Source organism: Pelodiscus sinensis, chromosome 4, assembly GCF_052426305.1.
Source record: "Pelodiscus sinensis isolate ZL-2025 chromosome 4, ASM5242630v1, whole genome shotgun sequence".
NCBI classification, from domain to species: domain Eukaryota; kingdom Metazoa; phylum Chordata; order Testudines; family Trionychidae; genus Pelodiscus; species Pelodiscus sinensis.
In genome coordinates, this window is record NC_143055.1 from 111,963,832 (window position 1) to 111,989,266 (window position 25,435).

Genomic DNA, 25,435 nt, shown 5'->3' on the forward strand with positions numbered 1-25,435 from the left:
AACAGTGGAACTATTCCAGTATAAAATCAACACCCTAACACCAGAATCAGGCCACTACAACTTTTTTAACTGAACAACTGCCTTGCACTCAATATCACAGAAGAAATATGGAAAAAAAATAAAATAAATTGGTCAGTTCCCCCCACCCTTCCGTACCATGCCATTGTGAGATAGAAAAATATGAGAAATTCCTGACAGCCAAAAGGTTGCGCAATATGAGTTCAACTGAAGCTGGCCATCAACACTAAGCAGACCAGTTGTCTTCCTTTTGATGTCATATCCCACTTTCTAGCAAGCCACTCTACTTGGACATGGTATGCTTGCCCTACACTGGTACTCCAAAGGGTTAATTCTTTGGGCCAAGAAGGCTATACCATTGGGCATGTTCTTGCTGGAGGCTAGGTATAAAAGGGAGCAGCTCAGCTCATTCAGGACTCACTCCTGAGGAGGGAGGATGTATAATGGCAGTAAGCACTACTACCACTCCTCAGAGAAAAAAATAACTGCTTGAGAGGATACTATAAGGATTTTGTGGGCAGCATGTATAGTGTGTTTCTCAGATTAACTTCTCTTGCTCTTGAAATACTCAAAATGGCAGTAGCTTTCATTATAGTGGTATAAGATCCTGCATTCAGATAACTCCCACTGTGAAATCCTGCCAGGTGAAAATAAGTTTTCTGTATTTTTGGCTCAGGATATTAGATATTAACATAACCAGCAAATTGATTCCAGGGCCAGGAGAGTTGCTTGAAATGGTGAAGCCTGACTTGTTTGACAATATGCAAGGATAGTACATATCATGACATACAGAGGTTGATGCAAAGGCCACTGAGCTCAGTGGAGTCTCCATCATTGGAGATTTTAAAGGGTAGGTTAGAACACAAGAGCATGGGACTGGACTCGATGACCTCTCGAGGTTCTTTCCAATTATAGTGTTCTATGATTCTATGAAACCAGACTCTGTTTCCATTGATGTCTATGGCAAAATTTCTAGAAACTTTGGTAATGCAGGATCAGGCTCTGTGTACAAGTACAAACTGCACTAGTAAAATGCAGCCACATCTTGGATAGCAGGTCTGCAATCAATTAGCCATACATATTACACAAACAGGAAGAGGAGAGGAAAGGGAAATTTAGAGGTACCAAATTCTTATCCTTATGAAAGGGCCGGGCAGTTTTTCATTTTTAAACAATTCTGGCAGGTTCTATGAAAATTGGCATGCAGCCAAATACAGGATACTCTATGGATGAAGGGCTAAGATTTTTCTCACAGGTTGTCAAGCAGATGTTCCAAGGAGTCAGGGTGCTTCCAAATCAGTTTTTAATGAGTTCAGGTACTGCCTATTTCTTTCATTTCATATCTAAAAAAGCGAGAACTATGGCTGAATGCTTGACAGAATATATACAGCTCGTTTCTTTTCTTTAACTTATTTTGGGGGTAAGATGGCTCTCAATATGAACAGTCTTATAGATCAGGTGGCAGAAAAATACATTTCTTGTTCTCTTACACAGAATGGGAAGGAAAGTGTGAACATAAATCTTGGTGTCTTCTCCAGTGCCAAGAAAAAAACAGAAGTGTTAGTACTTAAGAAAGAATTTCCATGAGAAAATACACACAGTGAAAACAAACCTTCCCCTATTGGCAATTTCTTCCAATACCTTGGATTTGTTATAACTAAGCAACAAGGCAAAGACTAAACAGGCAGTGAATTTCTGAAGGATTACTACATACCTCAGGTGTATTATGAGACAATAATTAACTAAAAAAAATACATTACCTTCAGTGTCTCTAACTATAGAGAATAGCAATGTTAAAAGTAAAGGTCATGCCTATTCATTTAGTGGGGATTACTAACAATGATACTATGACAATGGCAGATTAGTAAACCATTAGAGAATTTGATGTTTGTCCAGTGTTGTAAAGCCACTGAAAAAGGGTAAGTAAAAGAACAATGAGGATAACATCAGTCTGCCATTTCTTTCTGACCCAATTCAATAAGGTCCTGAAATTAGCTATCCACTTGTCCAGCATTAATGCTATGATTCAATAAACGTTACATAGTTCTTTGGTGCTTTAAATAAGTGTATTGTATGAGATATATCTATAAATGCAAAAGCTACTGTATAGCTCATTCATCTAATCCACTTCTATGAGCCCCTGTCTTAAATGTCATTAACAAAATGGGGTGGAAGGTTTTTTTTTCCTGCATTAATACATGATTTTGTCTTCATGACATTTTCCCCCTTTTTAATAAGCCTTACATTTTAAAAGGAGGAAAATAGTGTTAGTATCATCCAGGGTTCATACCATTGCATGTCACATTAGCATTGTTATAATCAGTTGTTTATGTACTCTGCAGCACTGTTTACTAAGCAATCATACACACAGAGACAGTCAAAAAATAAACAAAAATTCCAGAGTTCCTCTTTCAGCTGTGGGTTTCAAGAATTAGTTTGCCACTGAAACTTTCCCTGTTTTATGGAAAAAATTAATTCCTGTCACTGACCAGGATATGTTAAAGAGGAAGATGCAATGTAAAAATTATTATACTGTGCTAGCATTGTTTCTTTAAATAATAGCGTCACTAGAAGATTTAACTGTTTTTGCTCAAGTCCTCAGCTCAATAATATTTTTGTTTTTCTTCATCTAAATCAATGCTCTGGGTTGGGGCTGGAGATAAAGGGTTCAGTATGTAGGCTGCCCTGGGGAGAGAGGACTACCCCAGCCCTCAGTTCAGCAGCTTGGGGCCAGGTGAGAAGTACCTCTCCATGGCTGCTGCAGCTCTAGTGGGCACAGCCAGGGGAGGGGTGCATGTCCCCCCCAGCTGGGGCAGGTCCAGGTTCCTCTGCTCCCTGTGCGCCACTACCACTGTGAGGAATGCAATAAACTGTGCATTTTCCCCTCATTCCCTGACAAAGGGGAACAGTGAGCAGGGTACACCCTTAGTCAGCCCCTTTCAATTGCCTAGTCTTTTCTATATGGTTTTATGAGAAACCATCCCATTACAGGCACATCCCTCTTTCCTGCCACAACCAAACCCTGACCTTGCTTTAAGTTATGATAAGAGGAAGCTGCGTACCAAATATGGTGACCCTAGCTCTTACCATTTAGGAGGGATTCCTGAACAGACAGATGGACAGACACACACATTGCCTCACATATATAGTAGATAGCTGTCCTTTTCTCCACGACTGCCCCCTGCTGCTCCAATGGGGTTATAGCTGTCCCAGTCCCCATCTCTCTGCCTTCTTGCTGTCCCTGTGATCATTATATAGTGTAACTATCCCTGCTTTTTATCCCATATCCCCTGCTGCCCCCATGTGGTCATTAAATAGCAAAGCTCTCCCTTTCTGTTTGATGAGAAGCAATCCCATTCAAAACACATTCCATTTTCCTGGCACAATCAAACTCTTGCTTTGCTTTAAGTTATGATAAGAGGAAACTGTATACCAAATTTGGTAGCCCTAGCTCTTACCGTTTTAGGAGGAGTCCTTGAACAAACAGGTGGGCAGAAATTAAAATTAGAAAATCTATTTTTTAACAAAAATATGTAGAGACAAAAATCCAGAGCAGATACGATCAGTTCAATAGCCAAGCAGCCAATCTCTCAAAGTTACTCAGCTTGGCAAAATTTTAAAATTCCCTCAAAAGAACTTTTCTCAGTGATGTGTAGGTCAGTGGGATTTTCCAGTCACAACAGTGTGAGGGTATGTCTACACTACGAAGTTAGTTCGAACTAACTGACTAGGCACAGGAAAGTGGCTGGCTTGGGCAGGAGAGCTGCCAGCCTGGCCACCCAGGAGCAGGTGTGCAAGAGAATCAAGGGGGTCCACTGAGACCCCCGACCCTGAGCCCTGAGCTTACAATGGCCATCCTGGGTCAGACCAAAGGTCCATCTAGCCCAGTAGCCTGTCTACCGACAGCGGCCAACCCTAGGGACCCTGGAGGGGATGGACTGAAGACAGTGACCAAGCCATTTGTCTCGTGCCATCCCTCTCCAGCCTTCCACAAACTTTGGGCAGGGACACCACTCCTACCCCCTGGCTAATACCACTCCATGGACCCAACCTCCATGACTTGATCTCACGTCCCTTTAAACTCTGTTCCAGTTCTAGCCTTCACAGCCTCCTGCAGCAAGGAGTTCCACAGGTTGACTCTTTGCTTTGTGAAGAACAACTTTCTGTTATTAGTTTGAAGCCTGCTACCCATTCCTTTCCTTTGGTGTCCTCTAGTCCTTCTTTATGGGAACTAATGAAGAACTTTTCTGTATGCATCCTCTCCACCCAACTCCTGCTTTTAAAGACCTCTATCCTGTCCCCCCTCCGTCTCCTCTTTTCTAAGCTGAGAAGTCCCAGTCTCTTTAGCCTCTCTTCATATGGGACCTGTTCCCAATCCCTGATCATTGTAGTTGCCCTCCCCTCTCCCAGCCTCTCTCTTCCCCTCTCCCACCTCCTTTTCCCAGTCTCCCCGGCTACGTCTACACTGGCCCCTTTTCCAGAAGGGGCATGTTAATTTCATGAGTCGTAGTAGGGAAATCCGCGGGGGATTTAAATATCCCCCGCGGCATTTAAATAAAAATGTCCGCCGCTTTTTTCCGGCTTTTAAAAAAGCCGGAAAAGAGCATCTACACTGGCCCCGATCCTCCGGAAAAAGTGCCCTTTTCCGGAGGCTCTTATTCCTACTTCGAAGTAGGAATAAGAGCCTCCGGAAAAGGGCGCTTTTTCCGGAGGATCGGGGCCAGTGTAGATGCTCTTTTTCGGCTTTTCTAAAAGCCGGAAAAAAGCGGCGGACATTTTTATTTAAATGCCGCGGGGGATATTTAAATCCCCCGCGGATTTCCCTACTACGATAGGTGAAATTAACATGCCCCTTCCGGAAAAGGGGCCAGTGTAGACGAGCCCCCCCCCAGTTTTGTTCAATAAAGACAGATTCCATTTTGTGAGACACGTTATCTTTATTTTGTACATCAAGAAGAGGAGCTAGGGAAGGGTAAGTGGAAGGAAGTGAGGGAGGAATGGGGCACGAGCCCCCGATGGGGAGGACTGGGCTGGCTCTGCGGGCTTCTGGGGGTGGAAGCTCTCCTGCAGCCCCCCAATTTCCCCCTCTCCCCAGATGGCAGCCTGCGGCAAGTGCAGCCAGTCTGATGGCCGAGTGCTGTGATGTGCCCAGTGTGGGCACTCAGGGCACTTCAAGCCAGGAATGCTTTGCAAGCGGGGCACCCCTGAGAACTGTCTGTCCGGGGTGGGGTTCGGGACCCTTTAAGCACAGCCCTCGGCTAGCCTGAGGCAGCATCTCCACGCTCTAAGTCCTCCTCTGATGCCCTGCTGGCATTGCTTCCGGCCATCCTTAACCCCGCTTCAGGGTCCACTTAATGTTAGCAAAACGCTAATTCAAACTAGTTTTTAGTTCTAGATGCGTTAGTTCGAATTAGTTTAGTTCGAATTAACTAAGTTAGTTCGAATTAGCGCTGTAGTGTAGACATACCCTGACTTCTTATGATTGAAGCCTACATATTACTGATATAACTATTTTCTGACAAAAGAAATATTTGGTTTTTGTCTCCCTCTAATAAAATATGCTCCTCTGCCATGTCAAATCAACACCCAGGAAAACAATACCTACAACTTGCTGTAAATGCACATAAATATCAGAATGTGGCATTGCCATTTGGTAAAAATAAATGTTTTTGAGAAATATATACAGCAGGAGACATCAATCAAGTTGGTATGTGTGAGCTGTGTTTGAACCAGCCCTGTTAGACATTGAGGGTACGTATACACTGCATGCTTATTTCGGAATAAGCTGTTTCAGAACAGAAACTCTGAAATAGCTTATTTCGAAATAGTGTGTCTACACTGCAAACGTCTATCAAAATAGCGCTGACTTATTTTGAAATGGAGAGTCCATACTCATTGGACACTGAATCGCATTTAAGGCCACCTTGAAGCACTTCAGGCAGGGCATTAGGACAGCACTCACTTCCTGTGGTTGCTTCCTGAAGCTATATGAGGCTTGAGTTTAAAGGGACCCCCCCCTATACAGCCATGTCTCATGCTCCTCTCCTTTGCCCACCTCGAGGGACAGCAAAGCCTATTCACAGCCTGCTCTGGTTGCCCTTGTGGACACCACGGCACTCCAATGATGGGAGCAGACCTGCCTCCAAGCAGTCGACAGCTCTTAGACTGCATGCCACACCTCCTGCTGTGGTTTCTGCAGGATGCCCTTGTGACTCTGCAGGAACAGGACTCCCAGCTCATTGCAGGGCACCTCCTCTCCTCTGGCCACACACTGCCCATGCAGCACGACTCCTCTTGTCCTTCCCTGTACACCGCCGCTTCTGGCGACTGGACACCAGTTCCAGCAGGTGGGACTGGATTGTCATGGAGTGGTGGGACAACCAGCACTTCCGAATGCAGAAGGACACCTTCACGGAGCTGTGTGAGTGGCTTGCCCCTGCCCTCATGCCACCGGGCACCCACATGTGACCCGCCATTTCCCTCCAGAAGCAGGTCACCATCACTATTTGGAAGCTCGCTATGCCGGACAGCTACCATCAGGAACCAGTTCGGCATGGGGAGAGCGACTGCTGTGGTCGTGGTCATACAGGTATGGTGCTCTCATGCTATTGTCCAAGGAGGGTGGTGAACTGCTGGAATGGGGTTCCCTAAGGAAGGGGGGGGGTGGAAGCTCCCTCCCTAAAGGTTCACAAAGCCCTGATGGAGGGTAAGGTATATAGGGGTTGGTCCTGGTGTGTCCAGGGGGTGGGATTGATCTCGGGACCCCCCAAGGGCCCCTGGCAACTCTGTGATCCTCTGCTTGTCTCCTTCCACAGGTGGTGAGGGCCATCAACACCATCCTGCTGCGCCAGCTCATCCTCCTAGGTGACATGGACCCCATCATCGCTGGCTTTGCTACCATGAGCTTCTCCAACTGGGGCGGGGGAGGGGAGGGAGAGCATTGACAGCACCCATATCCCCATCCGGGCCCCTGACCACCAGGTCTCTGAATACATCAACTGCAAGGGGTACTTTCCAATCATGCTGTAGGACCTTATGGACCACCAAGGTCAGTTCATGGACATCAACATTAGGTGACAGGGAAAGCACCCAGCACCTGCATCTTCTGCAACTCCTGCTTCTATGAAAAGTTGCATGCTGGCACTTTTCCCCCCTGACTACACCATTAAGATTGGGAACATAGACACGTGGATGTGCAGTGTGGAGAATGCAGCCTATCCTCTGTTCCTCTAGCTTATGAAGCCCTACACAGGACACCTGGACTGAAGCAAGAAATGTGTTAATGCCTGGCTCAGCAGGGCCCATATGGTTGTGGAGAGCACCTTTGGCCATCTGAAAGGGAGGTTCTACTATCTCCTCACCCACCTCAACCCCCAAGTGGTGGCAGCCTGTTGTGTCAACAATATATGTGAGAACAAAGGGGACATATTTCTGCTAGGGTGTGGGTTGCAGGCCAAGCAGTTGGCCAGGGCCTTTGAACAGCTGCTCATGGCTGCTATCTGGCAGGCCCATCAGGAGTCTGTGCACATCCAAGAGGCTCTGAGAGAGATTTTCACACAAGGACCTCAGTGACACTCTCCCCTGGGCCTTCCCAAAGGGGGTCTGGCAGTGCCCCTCTGTGTCTTTCCTCCCTCACCTCTCTTCCCCTGTCTTCCTTTTCCCCTCTTCCCAATTGATACAATAAAGCAGACCTTTAGTTTATGACCCAAGAAACTCTATTTTTGGTTTATTTGGGGTAAATGTAACTAGGAAAAGAACCTGGGAGGGGGGAGGAGGGGCAAGGAAGGGGGGAAGAGGAGGAGGAGGAGAGGCTCAGGGATCGGGCTGGGAGTAGCACCTGCCTTGGGTGGTACCACTGCCTCATGTGTAGGGCCCTCGGCAGCCATGGGGGAGAGGTTGGGGGTGGAGGGGAGAAGCCGGAGGGGCAGGAGCTGGGGCAGGAGTGGCCAGCAGGTGGTCGACTTCAGCAGGGTAAGTGGAGATCCTGGAGGTTAGCCTCCTCTCCCCAGATCTCAATGAGATCTAGGATCTCTGCATCAGACCAGGATGGTGCCTGCTTCTTCTGCAACTGGGCAGAGGCTTGGGAGTTGCCTGCAGCTCTTCTGGCAGCCGTGGGAGGTTCAGGTGCACTGCTGTGGTCTGCCATGGCAGCAGGTTTGGTAGATCTGGGTGCTGCTGTATGGCACGGTGCAAGCAGGGCCTGCTGTGTGCCACACACTGTTTCCCCTAAGGCTGCACCTTTAAAGCCTGAAGGGGAACTATAGAGTCCTGATGAGTGTGGCCAGAGTGGCTAGTAGGGCACCTGTGGGAAGCCCTGGAGGCCACTTATTTTGAAATAACCACAAATGCACTGTCTACATAGACCCTATTTCAAAATAACTTTTTTAGAATAGGTATTATTCCTCATAAAATGAGGGCTACAGATTTCAGAATAAGATGTTTGTTATTTTGAAATTATTTCTAAATAACAGGCTTGTTGTGTAGGCACTCACTTTGTTATTTCGAAGTAACATGAGTTATTCTGAAATAATTCTGCTGTGCAGACGTGCCCTCAGAAATTAGCAGATCTCTAGGTATTCAGTGACTGGTTGTGTTTGAGTTTAAATTCCCAAATAGATGTTAGAAAAAACAAAACTAACAAATAAAACATAATTGAGCAATGGCCTGATAAATGATTTGTTATAATTACACAAGTTAATATGCTTACCTATCTCACTTCAATCTAAAAACAAACCTTCAATAATAACCTGCTGTGAGGGAGACAGAGGAAGGCCTGGCAGTGCAGGAGTTAAAGGAGGCCTTTTTGCCCTATTAGCCCCGCCCCATTTTACCTGCTGTCAGTGCCAGGCGTGGAGAGGGGAATAAGAGGAGGGAACCTGGCTCAGTTCAGGGATGACCAGAGAAGAGGCAGGAGCTGGTTCTGTGGTCCGCAGGACCTGAGCCAGAACTGTCGGCCGAGTCGGCCACAGGAGGATGTAAGCCTCTACCTGCCCCCCCTTCACACACACACACACAACCTCGAGGTGCAAAGGGGGAGAACCAGAGGGAAATTGGACTCTTGGGGCCATGCCCCAAACTGAAGGAGCATACATTGCTGAGTGGCCGGAAGTCCTACTCCCCGAGCCCCCAGCTAACCTCAGGACCTAACTACTGGGAAACCCTGCTGCCTGGGGGACCCGGCTACATCTGCTTATCTCAAGGTAATCAGTGCATTGTGGCAAAGATACAGGATGTAGTTGATCAAAGGTGTGATTTTATAAGGCAAATTAAGTGCTTTATATAGCTAAATATATTAATCGACAAAGTTACTAAACTATTACCATTATTAACCAATACCCAGAACTTTCCATTGCTTTATGGGGAGCATCCATATGGGATTTTTGCCATTCATTTCAGTGAGGCCAGGATTCTACCCTGTGTTTATATCCATAGATTACTGGCAAAAGAAAAAATGGTCTTAAATTTGACTTAAACTAGAATCCAATCTATTTTGAACCCAAGACATGTGCAAAAATCTGGTTTCCATTCTGCAGGTCTGAATCTGACCTGACTTAAGATTTGGAACAGATCCACAAGTACAAAAGGAAAGGAATCGTTTTATGCTTCCAGCTCAGCGGCAGATGAAAATTTATTTGAATACAGTAATTCCTCATTTAACACTATAGATATGTTTCAGAAAATGATCGTGTTAAATGAAAACGTGCTATACGGGGTCAATTTTCCCATAGAAAATAATGGAAAAGGTGGGGGTTGCATTTCAAGTGGTGGTATCTATTGGGACCGGGACGTAAGGTTGGGGGAGAAAGGGGACTGAGTTACAGCAGGGAGGGGAGGTGTTTGGCTCTGGGGAAGGGAAGGGGAGGAGAGGGGAGGGGGATTGTGTTGGGAGTATGCCCCTCTGCCGGGTCTGCCGTGACCCACACTGCGTACTGTGAGGGGGGTCATCGGGAATGGCGCTGGGAATGGCAGCTGCCGGCGATGGGCCAGCTGGAGAAATCGTGTTATTGCAGGGACAGTTGTGTAATTCAAAAAACGTTCCCTAAAAAAAATCATGCTATTGCGAAAACGTGTTAAGAGGGCACATGTTAAATGAGGAATTACTGTAATTAATCTCATGAGATTTTTCTCCATTTTGAAAACATCTTGTGAACCTGGTGTAATTGATTCTGAATCTGAGCCTTAATGTGGCCTCAAACCTGAACACTCCCCTACACTTAATTCAGCCCCCAAAACCACTTCCTTCATCCATTTTAACCATCAAAGCAGCTCCTTAATAAAACTGTGAGAGTCACTGTTCAGCAATGCATGACATTCCATTCTTCTAAGAGCAAATTCCAAATTTTTTAAAATCTTAGTGCCTCAAGTCAGCGGCCTAACTTCACCACGAGGTGCATAAATAAAAGTGACCAGATTTTCAGAAGTGCTGAACAGCTACAACTCCCAATGAAATTAATGTGAAACACAGGAATGTGTCCCTTCTGAAAATCAGGCAACTTTAAGTGCATAGGTATGCATTGAGGGACTTAACTTCAGGCAACCACGTTTGAAAATCTTGTTTTAAGTGTGCTGCCTCCAGAGCTCCTGGTAGCTCAGCCAATAAAAGAATGCCCAGGATAAGGAACTGAACATAGGTTTTACAGCTGTAATGGCACAACTCTAAACTAACCTAGTAATAATGTTAGTACAGATTTTAGGAGTATATTTGATAGCAAAGGTGAGCTAATTCTATTAATCAGCGGATGACCCTTTATAGCAGACCACTGAATGTTTCCATATTATTAACTTACTGGCATTCAATGTGAGCACAGCAGGAAAAATTCTAGTTGTTTGAAGATTAAATTGGGTTTTGATTAGCTGTCTGCAAAGAGGTAATGGTGGAAATTTCTCATCTCCTTATTAAACACAGGCCACAGTTAAAATACAGTTTTGAAATCTCAAACTATACTATTCAAATATTAAGCAAAACAAGTCAGTCAGGAAGAAAACCCAAAACCTTGCAACAAATAGAACACTGGGTAGCTAACAGCCTGTATTTTCATAGAGAGCCACTTTTCGTTTTTATAATGGATTAGTAATTTGCCAGTTGAACTAATGCAAACAATACAGAATAACCAGTGAAAAGAAAATTTTAAAGCAGCATGCCAATAGCTATTTAAATCACTTTAATCAAACCCAGCCCGGTATGTGGAACTATGGCATATTGGGTTTTTGTTAGTCAGTGATCAAGAACAGTTAGAAGTACACTGTTGCTAGCAGTCTCATTGTTCAGTGCCTGGAGATAAGTGCAATGTGCAGACTACGCTGAACACCAAATCCTTTGAGGAGGTAGGAAAGAAAATTAAAGACAAACCTGACAGATTTAAATCCCATTGGTAACTAAGTGAAATGTATCATGTTAAATCTGACTCATGCATCATTTTTGTTGCCCTTCTTCTCATTTTATTAACATTAGTTTCAATATGTTAAAGCACATTAATATAATCAACATAGAGGTTCCCAGGTACAGTAAAAAGTGGTGAGTGATATATTGCTGTCCCTTTGCCAAGAAACAGATTTGTAGCATGTCAGTCTCTCACTGGAAGAACATTAGTGACATAGACTCAAGATATGGTCTAGTGTAAATAATTTATTTGAAAAATCTAAACGGAATCCTATTTACATTGAACAAAGATGGAGCAACCAACAGCAAAAGTGCACAAAGGCACTTATATAAACAGAAACTTCAACTAAGGCCAAGAGTACAGTAGGGGACAAAGTTGAACTAAGATACACAACTCCTGCTAGATGAATAGCACAGCTGGAGTTGATGTACCTTCATTCGAATTCCTGTGGCATCCTCACTATGGGTACGTCTACACTACAGCGCTAGTTCGAACTAACGCGTCTAGAACTAAAAACTAGTTTGAATTAGCGTTTTGCTAATTTGAACTAGCAAGTCCACATTGAGTGGACTCTGAACAGGGCTTAAGGATGGCCGGAAGCAGTGCCGGCAGGGCATAAGAGGAGGACTTAGAGCATGGAGATGCTGTCTCAGGCTAGCCGAGGGCTGCGCTTAAAGGGTCCCGACCCCCACCCCGGACAGACAGTTCTAAGAGGTGCCCCGCTTGAAAACCAGTCCTGGCTTGGAGTGCCCGAAGTACCCACACTGGGCACATCACAGCACTCGGCCATCAGACCGGCTGCACTTGCCGCAGGCTGCCATCTGGAGAGAGGGGGCAATTGGGGGGCTGCAGGAGAGCTTCCACCCCCAGAAGCCCGCAGAGCCAGCCCAGTCCTCCCTATTGGGGGCTCGTACCCCATTCCTCCTTCACCTCCTTCCACTTACCCTTCCCTAGCCCCCCTTCTTATTGATGTACAAAATAAAGGACACGTGTGTTCAAAAATAGAAACTCTGTTTATTTAACAAAACTCGGGGAAACTGGGAAAAGGAGGTGGGAGAGGGGAAGAGAGAGGCTGGGAGAGGGGAGGGGGAAAACTGGGAGGAGGGAGCTGAAAGGGGGAAGCAAGGGAAAGGAGGGGGTGGGGAAACTGAAGGATCAGGGGTGGGGGTCTCGCCGGGCCGACCGCCTCCCAGTACGGCGAGGGAGGGGGCCTCGGTGTCCCCGGAGAGGATGGGGTGGAGGGTGCGGAGTTTGAGGTGGGGGGTGTGGACATTGAGGAAGAGGTTGTGGGGGTTGAGGAGGGAGACGTGGGAAGGGGAGCAGGAGTGGGAGGAGGGACAGCAGTTGGGGGGACAGGTGGTGCAGGATCAGCACGGGGCACCATGCTCTGCAGCAGGAACTGCAGGTTGGTGCTCAGCTCTCAGAGCTCAGCCAGCAGCTCGAGGCGGACCTGCAGGTCTTCCCGCATCCACGACCGTAGTGTGCGGTGCACGGCTTGCAGGGCCCCAAGGTGCTGGTCCCAGTATTCCTGCTCCGTGCTGGCGGTCCGGAGCAGGCCGCGGGTGCGGGAGCATGTCCCGGGCGGGGTGGTGCGCCCTGCACGAGCAGCTGGTGCAGCTGTAGAGAAAGAAGAGAAGTGGTCAGTTCTCCCTGGGGACGCTGAGGATGATGCCCAGCCCCCTCCCCAACTCCGCAACGTGAGGGTGACCATGTCCTGCACCGTCACAGCCCCTGTGCTTGTACAGAGGCCATGGTCAGGATGTCTGGCTCTCCACGGGACTGGGAGCTGCCCCAAGACCGCACCCATGTCCCTGTGCCATGTATAGTGTGGCCGGGGCGGCGGGGGGGAAGGGGAGATGTCCCCTGCCTCCGTGTAGAGGGGACATGTGAAGGGAAATCATCCTGCTGGGTCCTGCCCCGGGGTCGGGAGCATGTCACGTCTCTTTGCACAAGCATGTGCCTATTGGGCCATGGCCCCTGGGTGTCATGCAGCTGGAGCCACCTGCCCAAGGGTGGCATGGCACGTGCTCGCACGTGCACAGGTGTCTGCGTGATCCGTGGAAGGCATGGCCCACGTGCGCGGTCCCTGGTCTCCCTCCCACCTCCCCCCCGAACTACTTAATTCAAACTACTTACCTGGTACGGTCTCCCTGGACGACGCTGCTGGCGGTGACCCTTCTGGTGTGCCCAGGTCAGGGCCCTCTGGTCCCGGCTCGATGTCCCCCGGGCTGGCACGGACCGCCCTGCCCCCCAATAGTTGGTGGAGGGCAGTGAAGTAGGGGCAGGTGGCAGCCCCTGCAGCAGCGCCGCCTCTTGTGGCCCTGGCGTACGCCTGGCGCAGCTGTTTAATTTTAATGCGCACCTGCTCCTGGGTGCGCCTGTGTCCCCTGCTGGCCATGGCGGCTGCTATGCGCCCATAGACGGCCACATTCCTCCTCCTAGTGCGGAGATCATGGACGTTGGGGGCCTGCCCCCAAACCTCAATGAGGTCCATGACCTCCACACTAGACCAGGAGGCCGCGTGCCGTGTACGGCCCCTGGCTGGTCCCTGGGTGCTGGGGGACTGGGCAGGGGACGTGTCACTGGCACTGGCCGCCTGGCTCATCCTGCAGCCACTGGTTCGGGGCAGAGACTCCTGGAAGGGCTGGCTGAATCTAGTGCCGTCTGGTCAGAGTCTACCCCTTTAAGGGCCTGGGGCTGGGGGAGAGGAGAAGAGTTTTCCTGGTTGTGCCCAGAGAGGCCACCAGGGGGAACCTGGGGAGGGCTAGCCTCCCACTAGTTCAAACTAAAGGGCTACACAGCCCTTAGTTCGAACTAGCTAGTTCGAACTAGGCGTTAGTCCTCGTAAAATGAGGTTTACCTAGTTCGAACTAAGCGCTCCGTTAGTTCGAATTAAGTTCGAACTAACGGAGCGCTAGTGTAGCGCCTAGGAAAGTTAGTTCGAACTAACGTCCGTTAGTTCGAACTAACTTTGTAGTGTAGACATACCCATAGGGAGGTCAAGGCGAGAAACTCTCCTGTTAACTTTCCTTACTCCTCACAATGCTGTGGAATACTGGAATTGATGGGGGTACAATCAGTAGTCGATTTAGTAGCTCATTACTAGACCAGTTAAATCAAACCATGGGAATTTGATCTCCTCAGCATGATCTCCCAGTAAGTGAAGACAAGGCCTAAGAAAGGCTGGTCTAGATCCTCAAATCCACAACGAGGACTCAGGATATGTCTACACTGCACTTAAACACCCGTGGGTGGCCTGTGTTGCTGACTTGGGCTCACAGAGCTTGGGCAATGAGGCTGTTTAATTCTGGTCTATAGATTTGGGCTTGGATAGGAGCCCAACCTCTGAGACTACCCACAAGTCAGCTGACTCAGATCAGAGTAGGTAATTAATTGCAGTGTAGACATATCCTTATGCTCAGCATTGCAATGCCTAATATTGACCCTTCTGCCTTATTGAAATCCATGGACCTGAGGTAAGTGTCTGGGCTCCTGGTATAATACATAGAGGCTGTGTCTAGACTGGCCAGTTTTTCCGGAAAATCAGCCGCTTTTCTGGAAAAACTTGCTAGCTGTCTACACTGGCCGCTTGAATTTCCGCAAAAGCACTGACTTCCTACTGTAAGAAATCAGTGCTTTTTGCGGAAATACTATGCTGCTCCCGTTTGGGAAAAAGTCTCTTTTGAACAAAACTTTTGTGCAAAAGGGCCAGTGTAGACAGCTGAGATTTGTTTTGTGCAAAAAAGCCCCGATCACAAAAATGGTGATCGGGGCTTTTTTGCGGAAAAGCACGTTTAGATTGGCCACAGACGCTTTTCCGCAAAAAGTGCTTTTGCGGATAAGCGTCCGTGCCAATCTAGACACTCTTTTCTGAAAATACTTTTAACGGAAAACGTTTCCGTTAAAAGCATTTCCGGAAAATCATGTCAGTCTAAACGTAGCCAGAGAGAATGAGGTGCTTAAGAATGGGATTCTCAATAGCCAGCACACTGAGTGGACAGCTCCCTAAAGTAGTCAAGGGAAAATGCTGAGGCAGCAGTGTACCTTAAACCTTGCTCCCTTGAAGGGAATTAGGCACCTAACTTCAAGCTGGAGGGAAACCCAGAATGGAATTTCCCTGCTTGGGATACACAGCCATGAAACCCTCCCCTCCCCACAGTAAAAAAGCTAAGTCAGATCAACCCTTTTTTGTCAACAAGGTGGTAAATGCTTAGATTGAAGAGCCCCTTGGGGATTAGAAATGAACTAGGTGCCGGGCATAGGGACTGGTAGTTGTGTGTATGCACACCAGCAGAAACTTATGCACCTATGAAAGCCAGGTGCCTGTGGGGCCGGACAGCAGCTGAGCAGAGATTTGAGGATATGCATTTTGGACTCAGGCAAAAAAATGGTAGTTAGTTGCCTAAATACCTTTGTGGATCTAGCCCACAGGGTTTAACTATGCAGATTAAAGAACATAAAAACATAAGAATGGCTGTACTGGGTCAGATCAAAGTTCCATCTAGCCCAGTAGCCTGTCTGCCAACACCAGGTGCCCCAGAGGGGGTGGACTGAAGACAGTGATCAAGCGATTTGTCTCCTGCCATCCTTCTCCAGCCTCTGACAAACAGAGGCCAGGGACACCATTTCTATCCCCTGGCTAATAGCCTTTTATGGACCTAACCTCCATGAAATTATCTAGCTTCTCTTTAAACTCTGTTATAGTTCTAGCCTTCACAGCCTCCTCTGGCAAGGAGTTCCACAGGTTGACTACGCACTGTGTGAAGAAAAGAACAACCTGTAACTGTTGTTCTTCGAGATGTGTTGCTCATGTCCATTCGAAGTAGGTGTGCGCACCGTGTGCACCGCGTCTTCCGGAGCGTTTTCCCTAGCGGTATCCATAGCGCCAGCAGGGCACCCTCTGGAGTGGCGCCGCCATGGCGGGGCATAAGTACCCCTGCCGGCACTGCCCCACCTCAGTTCCTTCTTGCCGGATATTCCGACGAAGGGGAGGTAGGGTGGGAGTCGAATGGACATGAGCAACACATCTCGAAGAACAACAGTTACAGGTAAGTAACCGTTATTTTCTTCTTCGAGTGGTTGCTCATGTCCATTCGAAGTAGGTGACTACTAAGCTAATCCCAAGGAGGAGGGGTCGGAACAGTCACTGCACCAGAGTCATAAAGGAAGGTGAACAATAAACAGATTTATTTGAACAATAAACAGTGCTAAGTCACCAACCCAGAACAGGACAACCAGATATATATCTTTACATATTTACATTACAGATTCAAGGACTGCGGAACCCACCCTTGCATCCTCCCTGGCCTGTTGAGGTAGCGCATAATGTGTTGCAAATGTGTGGAGGGAAGACCAGCTGGCTGCCCTGCAAATTTCTGTGATCGGGACCTGGGCACCAAAGGCCACCGAGGACGCCTGCTCCCTGGTGGAGTGTGCCTTCACCCTGGGTGGGGTTTTACCCACCAGGTGATAGCATTCTGTGATGCATTGCACCACCCATCTTGATAGCCTTTGCATGGAAATAGGCGACCCTTTCACCCTGTCTGCGAATGCAATAAACAACTGTTGTGATTTACGGAATGGTCTAGTCCTATCAATGTAGAACGCCAGCGCCCGCTTAGCGTCCAAGGAGTGCAGAGCCCGCTCCTTAGAGGAGGCGTGGGGCTTTGGGAAAAAGACCGGGAGATAGATCTCCTGGGACAGGTGGAATGGTGATACTACCTTCGGAAGGAAGGCTGGGTGAGGTCGTAGCCTTACATTGTTACTGGAAAACACAAGGTAGGGCGGGTCTATAGTTAATGCCCTTATTTCTGACACCCTTTGGGCCGATGTAAAGGCAACCTTCAATGCAAGGTGCAGCAGGGAACACGTGGCCAGCGGTTCAAAGGGAGGTAGCATAAGCCTGTGGAGGACCACGTTAAGGTCCCAGGCGGGAAGCGGGGCCCTCACCGAGGGGTACAGCTTCTCCAGGCCAGTAAGAAACCGTTTAACCACTGGGTTAGAAAAAAGGGAGACTCCTGCCGTGCCAACATGGAAGGCGGAGAGAGATGCCACATGGACTTTGATAGAAGAGAAAGATAGGCCACTAGACCGAAGTTGGAAAAGATAGTCAAGGATAGAAGGGATAGGAGCCGAGGACGGGTGCACTCCTCTTCGGGACGCCCAAGACGAGAAGCGCTGCCACTTGGCCGCGTACGACTGTCTGGTAGAGGGTTTCCTACTACTGAGGAGAACCATCTGAACCTCTCGGGAACATTCCCTTTCTGGCTGGTTCAACCACGGATAAACCATGCCGTTAGATGGAGAGACCGGAGATCCGGGTGAATCATGACTCCCTCGCCCCAGGGCTGGGTTAGTAGGTCCTGGACTGGAGGGAGTGCTATCGGGTCCTGGACCAGCATGTCCACCAGGATGGGGAACCAGAACTGTCTGGGCCACCTGGGGGCTATGAGGATGATCGAGGACCGAAATGTCCTCGCCCTGGTCAGTACCCTGGAGATCAAGGGAAAAGAGGGAAAGGTGTAGAGTATGCCCTTTGGCCACACGGTCGTCAGGGCATCCTCCCGAGAATATTTCCCCAGCCCCAGCAGGGAGCAGTAGTTCCGGCACTTGGCATTGCCTGCTGAGGCGAACAGGTCTAGGTGGGGATAACCCCACCTGCAGAAAACCTGGCGGAGGGCAGAGTCCTTTAGGGCCCACTTGTGGGCTCCAAAGGATCTGCTCAGAGAGTCCGCCAGCAGGTTTTTGCACCCCGGAAGGTATTCCGCTTGAGGTGTAATGTCGTGTGTGACACACAAATGCCAAAGTTGTAGGGCCTCTTTGCAGAGGGGAGGTGAATGCGCCCCACCCTGCTTGCTGAGGTAAAAGACAGCCGCTGTGTTGTCCATACGGACCAGGATCGAGTGGTGGGCGAGCCTTGGCAGGAAGGCTTCGCAGGCTCGCCTCACTGCCCGCAATTCCTGGACGTTTATGTGCAGGGCTCTCTCTGAGGGGGACCAAAGGCCCTGCGTCCTGTGTCGTCCCAAGTGCACTCCCCAGCCCAGATCGGACGCATCGGTGACCAGCGTCAGGGAGGAGGGAAGGGTATTGAACGGGACCCCACTGCGAACCACGGGTTCCTGGGTCCTCCACAGGAGGGAGTCCAGAACAGCTTTGGGCACCGTAACTACCAAGTCCCAAAGACCCCTGGACTGGTGAAGGCCTTCGCCAACCACGCCTGCATGGGTCTCATCCGCAACCGGGCATGGCGGACCGTGTACGTACACACCGCCATATGGCCCAGAAGTCTGGAACAGACCCGAGGGGTCATTATAGGGGACCGATTTAGCCCTGAGATCAGCTCCACTATGGAGAGAAATCTGCTTTTTGGCAGGAACGCCTGGCCACCCTTGAATCGAGGAGGGCCCCCACGAACTCTGTGTGTTGTGAGGGGGTTAGGGACAACTTCTCAATATTAATGAGGAGTCCTAACCTTAGGAAAAAGTCTCTTGTGAGTGCCACATGAGCTTCTACCTGCCAGTACGAGCGACCTCGGATCAGCCAATCGTCGAGGTATGGGAACACATGCACCCCTTGTTTGCGGAGATATGCAGCAACCACCGCCATGCATTTCATGAAAACCCTCGGTGCCGTACATAAACCAAAGGGGAGCACCGTAAACTGAAAATGGCGTTGGCCCACCATAAACCTGAGGAACCTCCTGTGGCTGGGTCTGATTGCCACGTGGAAGTACACGTCCCTGAGGTCGAGAGTCGCGTACCAGTCTCCTAATTGCATCACTGGAATGACCGATGCCAGGGTCACCATTCTGAATTTGTGTTTTACTACCGCCCTGTTTAGATCTCGAAGGTCCAATATGGGACGGACCCCCCCCCCTTTGGTTTGGGGACAACAAAATAATGGGAGTAAAAACCCTTTCCTCGCAGCTGCGGAGGAACCTTCTCTATCGCTCCTTTTTCGAGGAGCGTGGACACCTCCTGGTACAGGATGTGTTCGTGAGGGGTGTCCCTTTCGAAGGGCGGAGAAGGGGGTTTTGAGGGCGGTGGGCCTAGGAACGGGATAGAATACCCTCCCTCTACTATGTTGAGAACCCAGGCATCCAACGTTATAATGGCCATGCACAGGCAAAAAGGGATAGCCTGGACCCAAACAGGGGCCCCGGGTAGGAGATTGGTATGAGACTCTTGAGGGAGGCGTCAAAACTGAGCTTTGCCCTGATGGGAAGGGCCGTGAGGGCCTCCACGCTGGGTATCAGCCCTGGGGCGACGATGTCGGCCCCTAGCCCCTTGAGGATGCGCGGCCGCCCCGGAACCCCCATCGGAGGCCCGGGGACGGCGCCTCCAGAAATCTCCATGGGGGACCTGTGGCTGCACCCTTCCCTGCTGCCTATAGGGCAGCTGCCGCCGCTGCGGACCTGGCGTGTGAATGCCCAAGGACTTCAGGGTGGACCTGGTGTCCTTCAGAGTATGGAGCCTAGAGTCAGTGTGCTCCGAGAACAGAGCTTTGCCCTTGAAAGGCAAGTCCTGAATAGTATGCTGCACGTCCCGAGAATTCCCGAGACGTGGAGCCATGCCCCCCGATGCATAACGACACCAGTCGCCATCGTGCGGGCTGCTGAGTCCACCGTGTCCAGAGCCGCCTGGAGCGCGGTTCGCGAAATGACCTTGCCTTCTGAGGTAACCGCCGCGAACTCCTGACGGTCCTCCACAGGAAGTCTGTCTCGGAAGTTCTCGACGGCCTACCAGGTGTTAAAGGCATACCTACTCAGCATCGCCTGCTGGTTTGCGATGCGGAGCTGTAACGCCTGCGTGGCGTAAACCTTACGGCCCAATAGATCCATCCTCTTAGGTTCCCTAGCCTTTGGAGAGGGCCCCGGCTGGGGAAGCCTTTCCTTTTGGGCCGTGGCCTGCATGACCAAGGATCCAGGGGTGGGTTGTGAGTACAGGTGGTCATGCCCCGAGTTTGGGACGTAGTAACGCCTCTCGGCCCCTTTTAAGGTAGAGGTCAAGGATGCCGGCGTTTGCCACAGGGCAGTGGTGATCTTTGATACTGTTTTGTTAAGCGGTAAGGCCAATCGGGCAGGTGCGTCGTCCGTGAGGATGTCCACCATTGGATCTGTGTCCTCAATAACAGGTTCCACCGGCACGGCCAAGTTGGCAACCATGTGGTGGAGGAGGTCTTGGTGCGTGCGGGCATCCATTGATGGCAGACTCAGTGCAGGGTCTGCTAGTGCCTCGTCCGGTGACGACGAGGACGAGGACTCCTGAACTGGCACAGGAACGGTTGTTGTCAGCTGCGGTTCCGGCTGGGCAGCTTGCGCTTCCGATGGGACCAGCTCCGGTGCCGACGGTTGCGGTGCTGCTGGATCGGGTTGTGCCCGGAGAGGGGAGGGAGGGGCTCGAGACAGGCACGCAGACGGACGGGAACGGTGCCCTGACGTCCCTGACCCCAACGAAGGGGTCATCTGACTTTGACACTGGTGGTAGGCCCCGGAGGTCCAGAAAGGCCACTGTGGGTGTGGGGGCCACGTTCGCTGAGTATGGTCCCTCCTATGTCTGGACCTCGATCTATGGGTCGAGGATGCCCTCGAGGAGTCCAAATGGACGGAGGAAGCATCCGAGTCCGAGGAGTAGTCGGACTCCGGCCAGGGTGGAGCTGATGAAGAGAGCGGGGCAAACCTTGCCATTGACTCGGGCTTGCCCGCATGAGTATGCCGTGGCTTTACTACGTGTGGGGCCGGGGGACCCATGGTTTGTGCCGGAAGGCCCACTGATGGTTGCGGCGCTGGGGGACCCAGGCCCGGTGCCGAGTGTTCAACAGCCCCCAGTTGTGGCATCGGGGTGTCCAGGCCCGGTGCCAGCTGAGCCGCCAGCAGTTGCGGTACCGGGGTGCCCGGGCCCAGTGCCATCTGAGACGTCAGCAGTTGCGGCACCGAGGTGCTCAGGCTCGGTGCCAGTTGAGACTGCACCCAAGGTTGTGGCACCGGGGTGCTCAGGCCCGGTGCCGGTTGAGTTGCGTCCGGTGGTTGCGGCACCGGGGTACCCAGGCCCGGTGCCTGGCGAGACCACTGGGTCAATGCCGGTGCAGATGAAGGCACGGAGATGGATGCCGGCTCCTGGGTGACCTCCATGGAGGAGAGAGATGTCTGAGTGGAAGCCACATGGCTGCTCAGATACGGCACCGGTACCGCCATGCAGGGAAGTGGCAAGGAGTTCAGCTGCATCTCAGGACGCGCATGGCTGGGAACTCCCAAGGAGTGATGACTCGGCGACAATGGGAGAGCCGAGGTAGCGATCGGTCCCGACGCATAAGCCACTTTAGCATGCCGACCTAGGCCATGCTGGGGCGAGGCCACAGCCAGCCGAGCCTCCGACAATGGTGACCTCGACCCTTCCGAGTCCACCGAGGATGGAGGGGAGGTCGTGAGGCTAATAAGGTCCTGCACCGCCTCAAACGTATCCGGCGTGGACGGGTGGTGCGGAGGTAGGCGACCAGGACTATCTATGACTCCTCGGTGTCGACGGTGCGGAAGTGACGATACGCGTACCGGAGAGCTCACGGTGCGGTGCCCCGCCGACGTTGTCTTCTTCGAAGTGGACCTTCCCCGGGATTTCTTCACTCTCTTAGTTGGGGGAGAGTGTGATCGGTGCCGAGACGTCGACGACGCTCTGTGCCGGTGAGGGGCGTCCCGCGTAAAAGCCGGTGCGTTGCGCACCGCAGGCTGATCCGGCGGCACTGGCTGAAGCGCTGTCTCCACGAGGAGAAGTTTCAAGCGGGAAACCCTTTCTTTTCTGGTACGGGGCTTAAAGGACTTACAGATTTTACTGGCAATAGCCAGATGAGCCTCACCCAGGCACTTAAGACAGCTGTCGTGAGGGTCGCCCCGGGCATAAACTTCCCGCAGTCAGCGCACGCCTTAAAGCCTTGCGGCCCTGGCATTCCTTACGCCCAAGGGGGAAGGAACAAAGCACGTAACCTAACTATCTAACTGTGAAAACTATTTACAACGAATGTGAGAACGGGAACCATTAACTAACTAAGTAGCTGGGAGATATGGAGACGCTCCAACGACCGTTGCTGCGGTAAGAAGGCACTGAGGTGGGGCAGCGCCGGCAGGGGTACTTATGCCCCGCCATGGCGGCGCCACTCCAGAGGGCGCCCTGCCGGCACTACGGGTACCGCTAGGGAAAACGCTCCGGAAGACGCGGTGCACGCGGTGCGCACACCTACTTCGAATGGACATGAGCAACCACTTGAAGAAGAACTATCTTTTATTAGTTTTAAACCTGGTACCCATTAACTTTATTTGGTGTCCTCTAGTTCTTCTATTATGGGAACTAATAAATGACTTTTCTTTATTCACCCTCTCCACACCACTCATGATTTTATATACCTCTATCATATCCCCCCTCCATCTCCTCTTTAACCTCTCTTCATATGGGACCCATTACAAACCCCTAATCATTTTAGTTGCCCTTTTCTGAACCCTTTCTAAGGCCAAAATATCTTTTTTGAGGTGAGGAGACCACATCTGTACACAGTATTCAAGATGTGGGCATACCATAGTTTTATACAGGGGCAGTAAGATATTCTGTGTCTTACTTATAAAGCACCTTCTGTTTTCTAACCCTGGGTCTTGCACATTTGATGTCAATACAATATTGCTTCCCATATCCTGTCCCTCAAATTTTTGGAAATCATTAGTCTAAAATCCCTAGGTTGTAACAGCATGAAGCTCAATGTTCTCTGTGCCAAGCATGTTCTAATTCACGTAAGTCTGGAGGTAAATCATTCAGTTATGACTATACTTACTGTCCCCTAGATCTGGCTTTCCATCTAGACAAGAGAAACCTGCCTAATCGCCATTCAGATGAAGTTGTCACAGCTAATCTTTATGAGGTCCTGTAGGTAAAGTTCTGTGTTTACCAACCAGGCTTACAAGAGGGCACCTAGGGGACAGCTGGCAGATACCATGAAAGTAGACATGGGTTCTGAAGGAGATATGTGCTGAAGGTAGAATGAAGGAAGCAGTGAAGGGTGAAGGCAGCAGTAGGAATTTCTGACTTTCCTCCATAAGACAGAGAGTCAGGGTTAGAGAGGGCTAACGGTAGGGAGGCAGTACAAAGGCTTACCTGTTGGCTAATCTGGATATGGTAGGCTACTATAAAATGGGAAGTGCTTTGGTGAGGATGAACTCCCAGCAGAAGGACTGGGAGGTCCTGTTGGGAAGAAGAGGGTGATTATCCTCGTGAAGAGTCCAGTGAAGAGCCTGGGTAAGTTGGAAGATGCTGGAGTGCACTATGCGGGGTATGGAGGGACCAGAAGTCATGGGATTTTAAAGGTAAATTACTGAGGGGGAAAAATTGGATCCCATTATGGACTATTTTTCGCTGCGTCTTTGTAATAAATGGGCCCCAAGGAGTGGAATTATTGAGGCAAGAAAGCTTGTGTGGAGTTACCGGAGACTCTGAAGGAGGGAAACTGAGGCAGGTGTGCCCATTCTGCAGCAGCCTGCTACTGTGGGGCTTCCCTATAGCAAACCCTCTCTACGGAAAGCTTCACCATGAGTACTTATCTCAATAACTTAAATCATCCATTTGTCAAAACATGATAATACTCTATGCTGGAATCCGCTAATTAAGTTGTTGGTTCACTTTAAGCAGCACTACTCTTTTCTGAGACGAGTATTCAGAGAACACCGACTTGTCCATCAATTTACTAATCAGCAATAATTGTCTGTTGTTTAATATATGCAAGGAATTCTTTACTGTTGCATGTGTGAATCAAAACTAAGACATGAGAGTTGCTCCCCTGCTGGTTGCTCTTTTATTGGCTAACAGCTTGAAGAGCTTGCTTCCTGTTCTTATTTTTAAAATATGAAAGCCACTTAAAACTAAGTGCAATCTGCTTTTTATTATTTCTTCAACACGTTTTAAAAACGGATACATTGTAGTTTATGAGCAGAAGTAAAAGGGGCAGCCTGGCTTATTTTATGGGTATTTAAGAGTCCCAAATCTAAAATGTTACTAACATTTCTATTGAAATGTTCTTTGAAACATAAGAGTCCCACAGATATATCTCCTATCAAAGTCAATGGAAGATGAGTCAGACTCCTAGTCTATGTCTAGATTACAAAGATAAATTGGGAAAAGAAACACAATTTGCGTATCTTTTTCTGATTTACTTTTGAAAGAGGCTTTTCTGAAATTTGGCCCATCTACATGGGGCCAAATTTCGGAGAAAACCCTCTTTCAGAATATCACTTCTTCCTTGTAAAACAAGGATTACAGGGATGCCAAAAAAATGTATCTGCTTTTCCGACATTTTTTTCCAGTATCCCAGAAAAGCTCTGCAGTATAGACATACCCTTAGATTTTAAGAGCAGAAGGAACCATTAGTTTCTCCCATATAGCTGTCATTTATTATATCTTCTGCTTAGAACAGTCTCACATTCCTATAAGTTCTGCCATCTTGCAACGAGTCTGCTTTTTCTTTCAGTCACTTTACAACTCAGTTAAGATTCTGAGACAATATTTGAAAATAGTAATAAAAAGAGGCTACAGCAATTGTTTCTGGGTGTAGTTTTGCTTGCATTCTGTTTAGTCTTTCCTATTTTCAGTCATTCATCATAACTCCCCTCAGAAAATGTTCCTTTGGGGACCTCAATGTTTAGTCTTAAATCAAAAAATGATGCTTTTCTTCCTTTCACATTTTTTGGGGAGGTCAGGGAACTAACTGTCATCAAAGATGTTGGACCATCAGTCTTGTAGACTAAAGCCCTTTGTTTATCTACTCCGTGAATGCAGACAAAACAGACTTTTCACACTGCTCTGCCAAAAAGTTTCAACCCTGACCTAAAGAGTTCTTCTGTAGTAATGAGGGCTATGTCTACACTGCTGGTTTTGCCAGCAGTGAATATGCAAACGAGGCACGGATTAGCATATGGCAGTACCTCATTTATGCAAAGCATTTTTGCAGAGAAGAAAGTGGTGTGGACGTTTTCTTTTTGTGCAGAAACCTCTTTTCCCGCCAGATCC

General features: G+C 49.4%; 2 protein-coding genes across 4 annotated transcripts in view; both read right to left on the reverse strand.

The window, feature by feature from the left end:
- Positions 1–25,435, reverse strand: part of BANK1 (B cell scaffold protein with ankyrin repeats 1) — a 416,748-nt gene that overhangs the window by 211,857 nt on the left and 179,456 nt on the right. The window lies entirely within an intron of this gene.
- On the reverse strand, positions 4,848–15,126 carry LOC149524565 (zinc finger and SCAN domain-containing protein 29-like). The gene is made up of 2 exons (XM_089778056.1): positions 13,536–15,126; positions 4,848–13,016 (listed from the first exon to the last, which is right to left on the reverse strand). The coding sequence occupies exons 1-2, from the start codon at positions 14,002–14,004 to the stop codon at positions 12,820–12,822; spliced, it is 666 nt and encodes a 221-aa protein (XP_089634182.1). The 5' UTR covers positions 14,005–15,126; the 3' UTR covers positions 4,848–12,819.

Excerpts from the sequence above, each read along its gene's own strand:
- LOC149524565 (XM_089778056.1), bottom strand. The coding sequence starts at position 14,004 with ATGAGCCAGGCGGCCAGTGCCAGTGACACGTCCCCTGCCCAGTCCCCC. Across the intron at positions 13,017-13,535 it reads GTCCAGGGAGACCGTACCAG|CTGCACCAGCTGCTCGTGCA; the intron begins GTAAGTAGTTTG and ends CTTTCTCTACAG.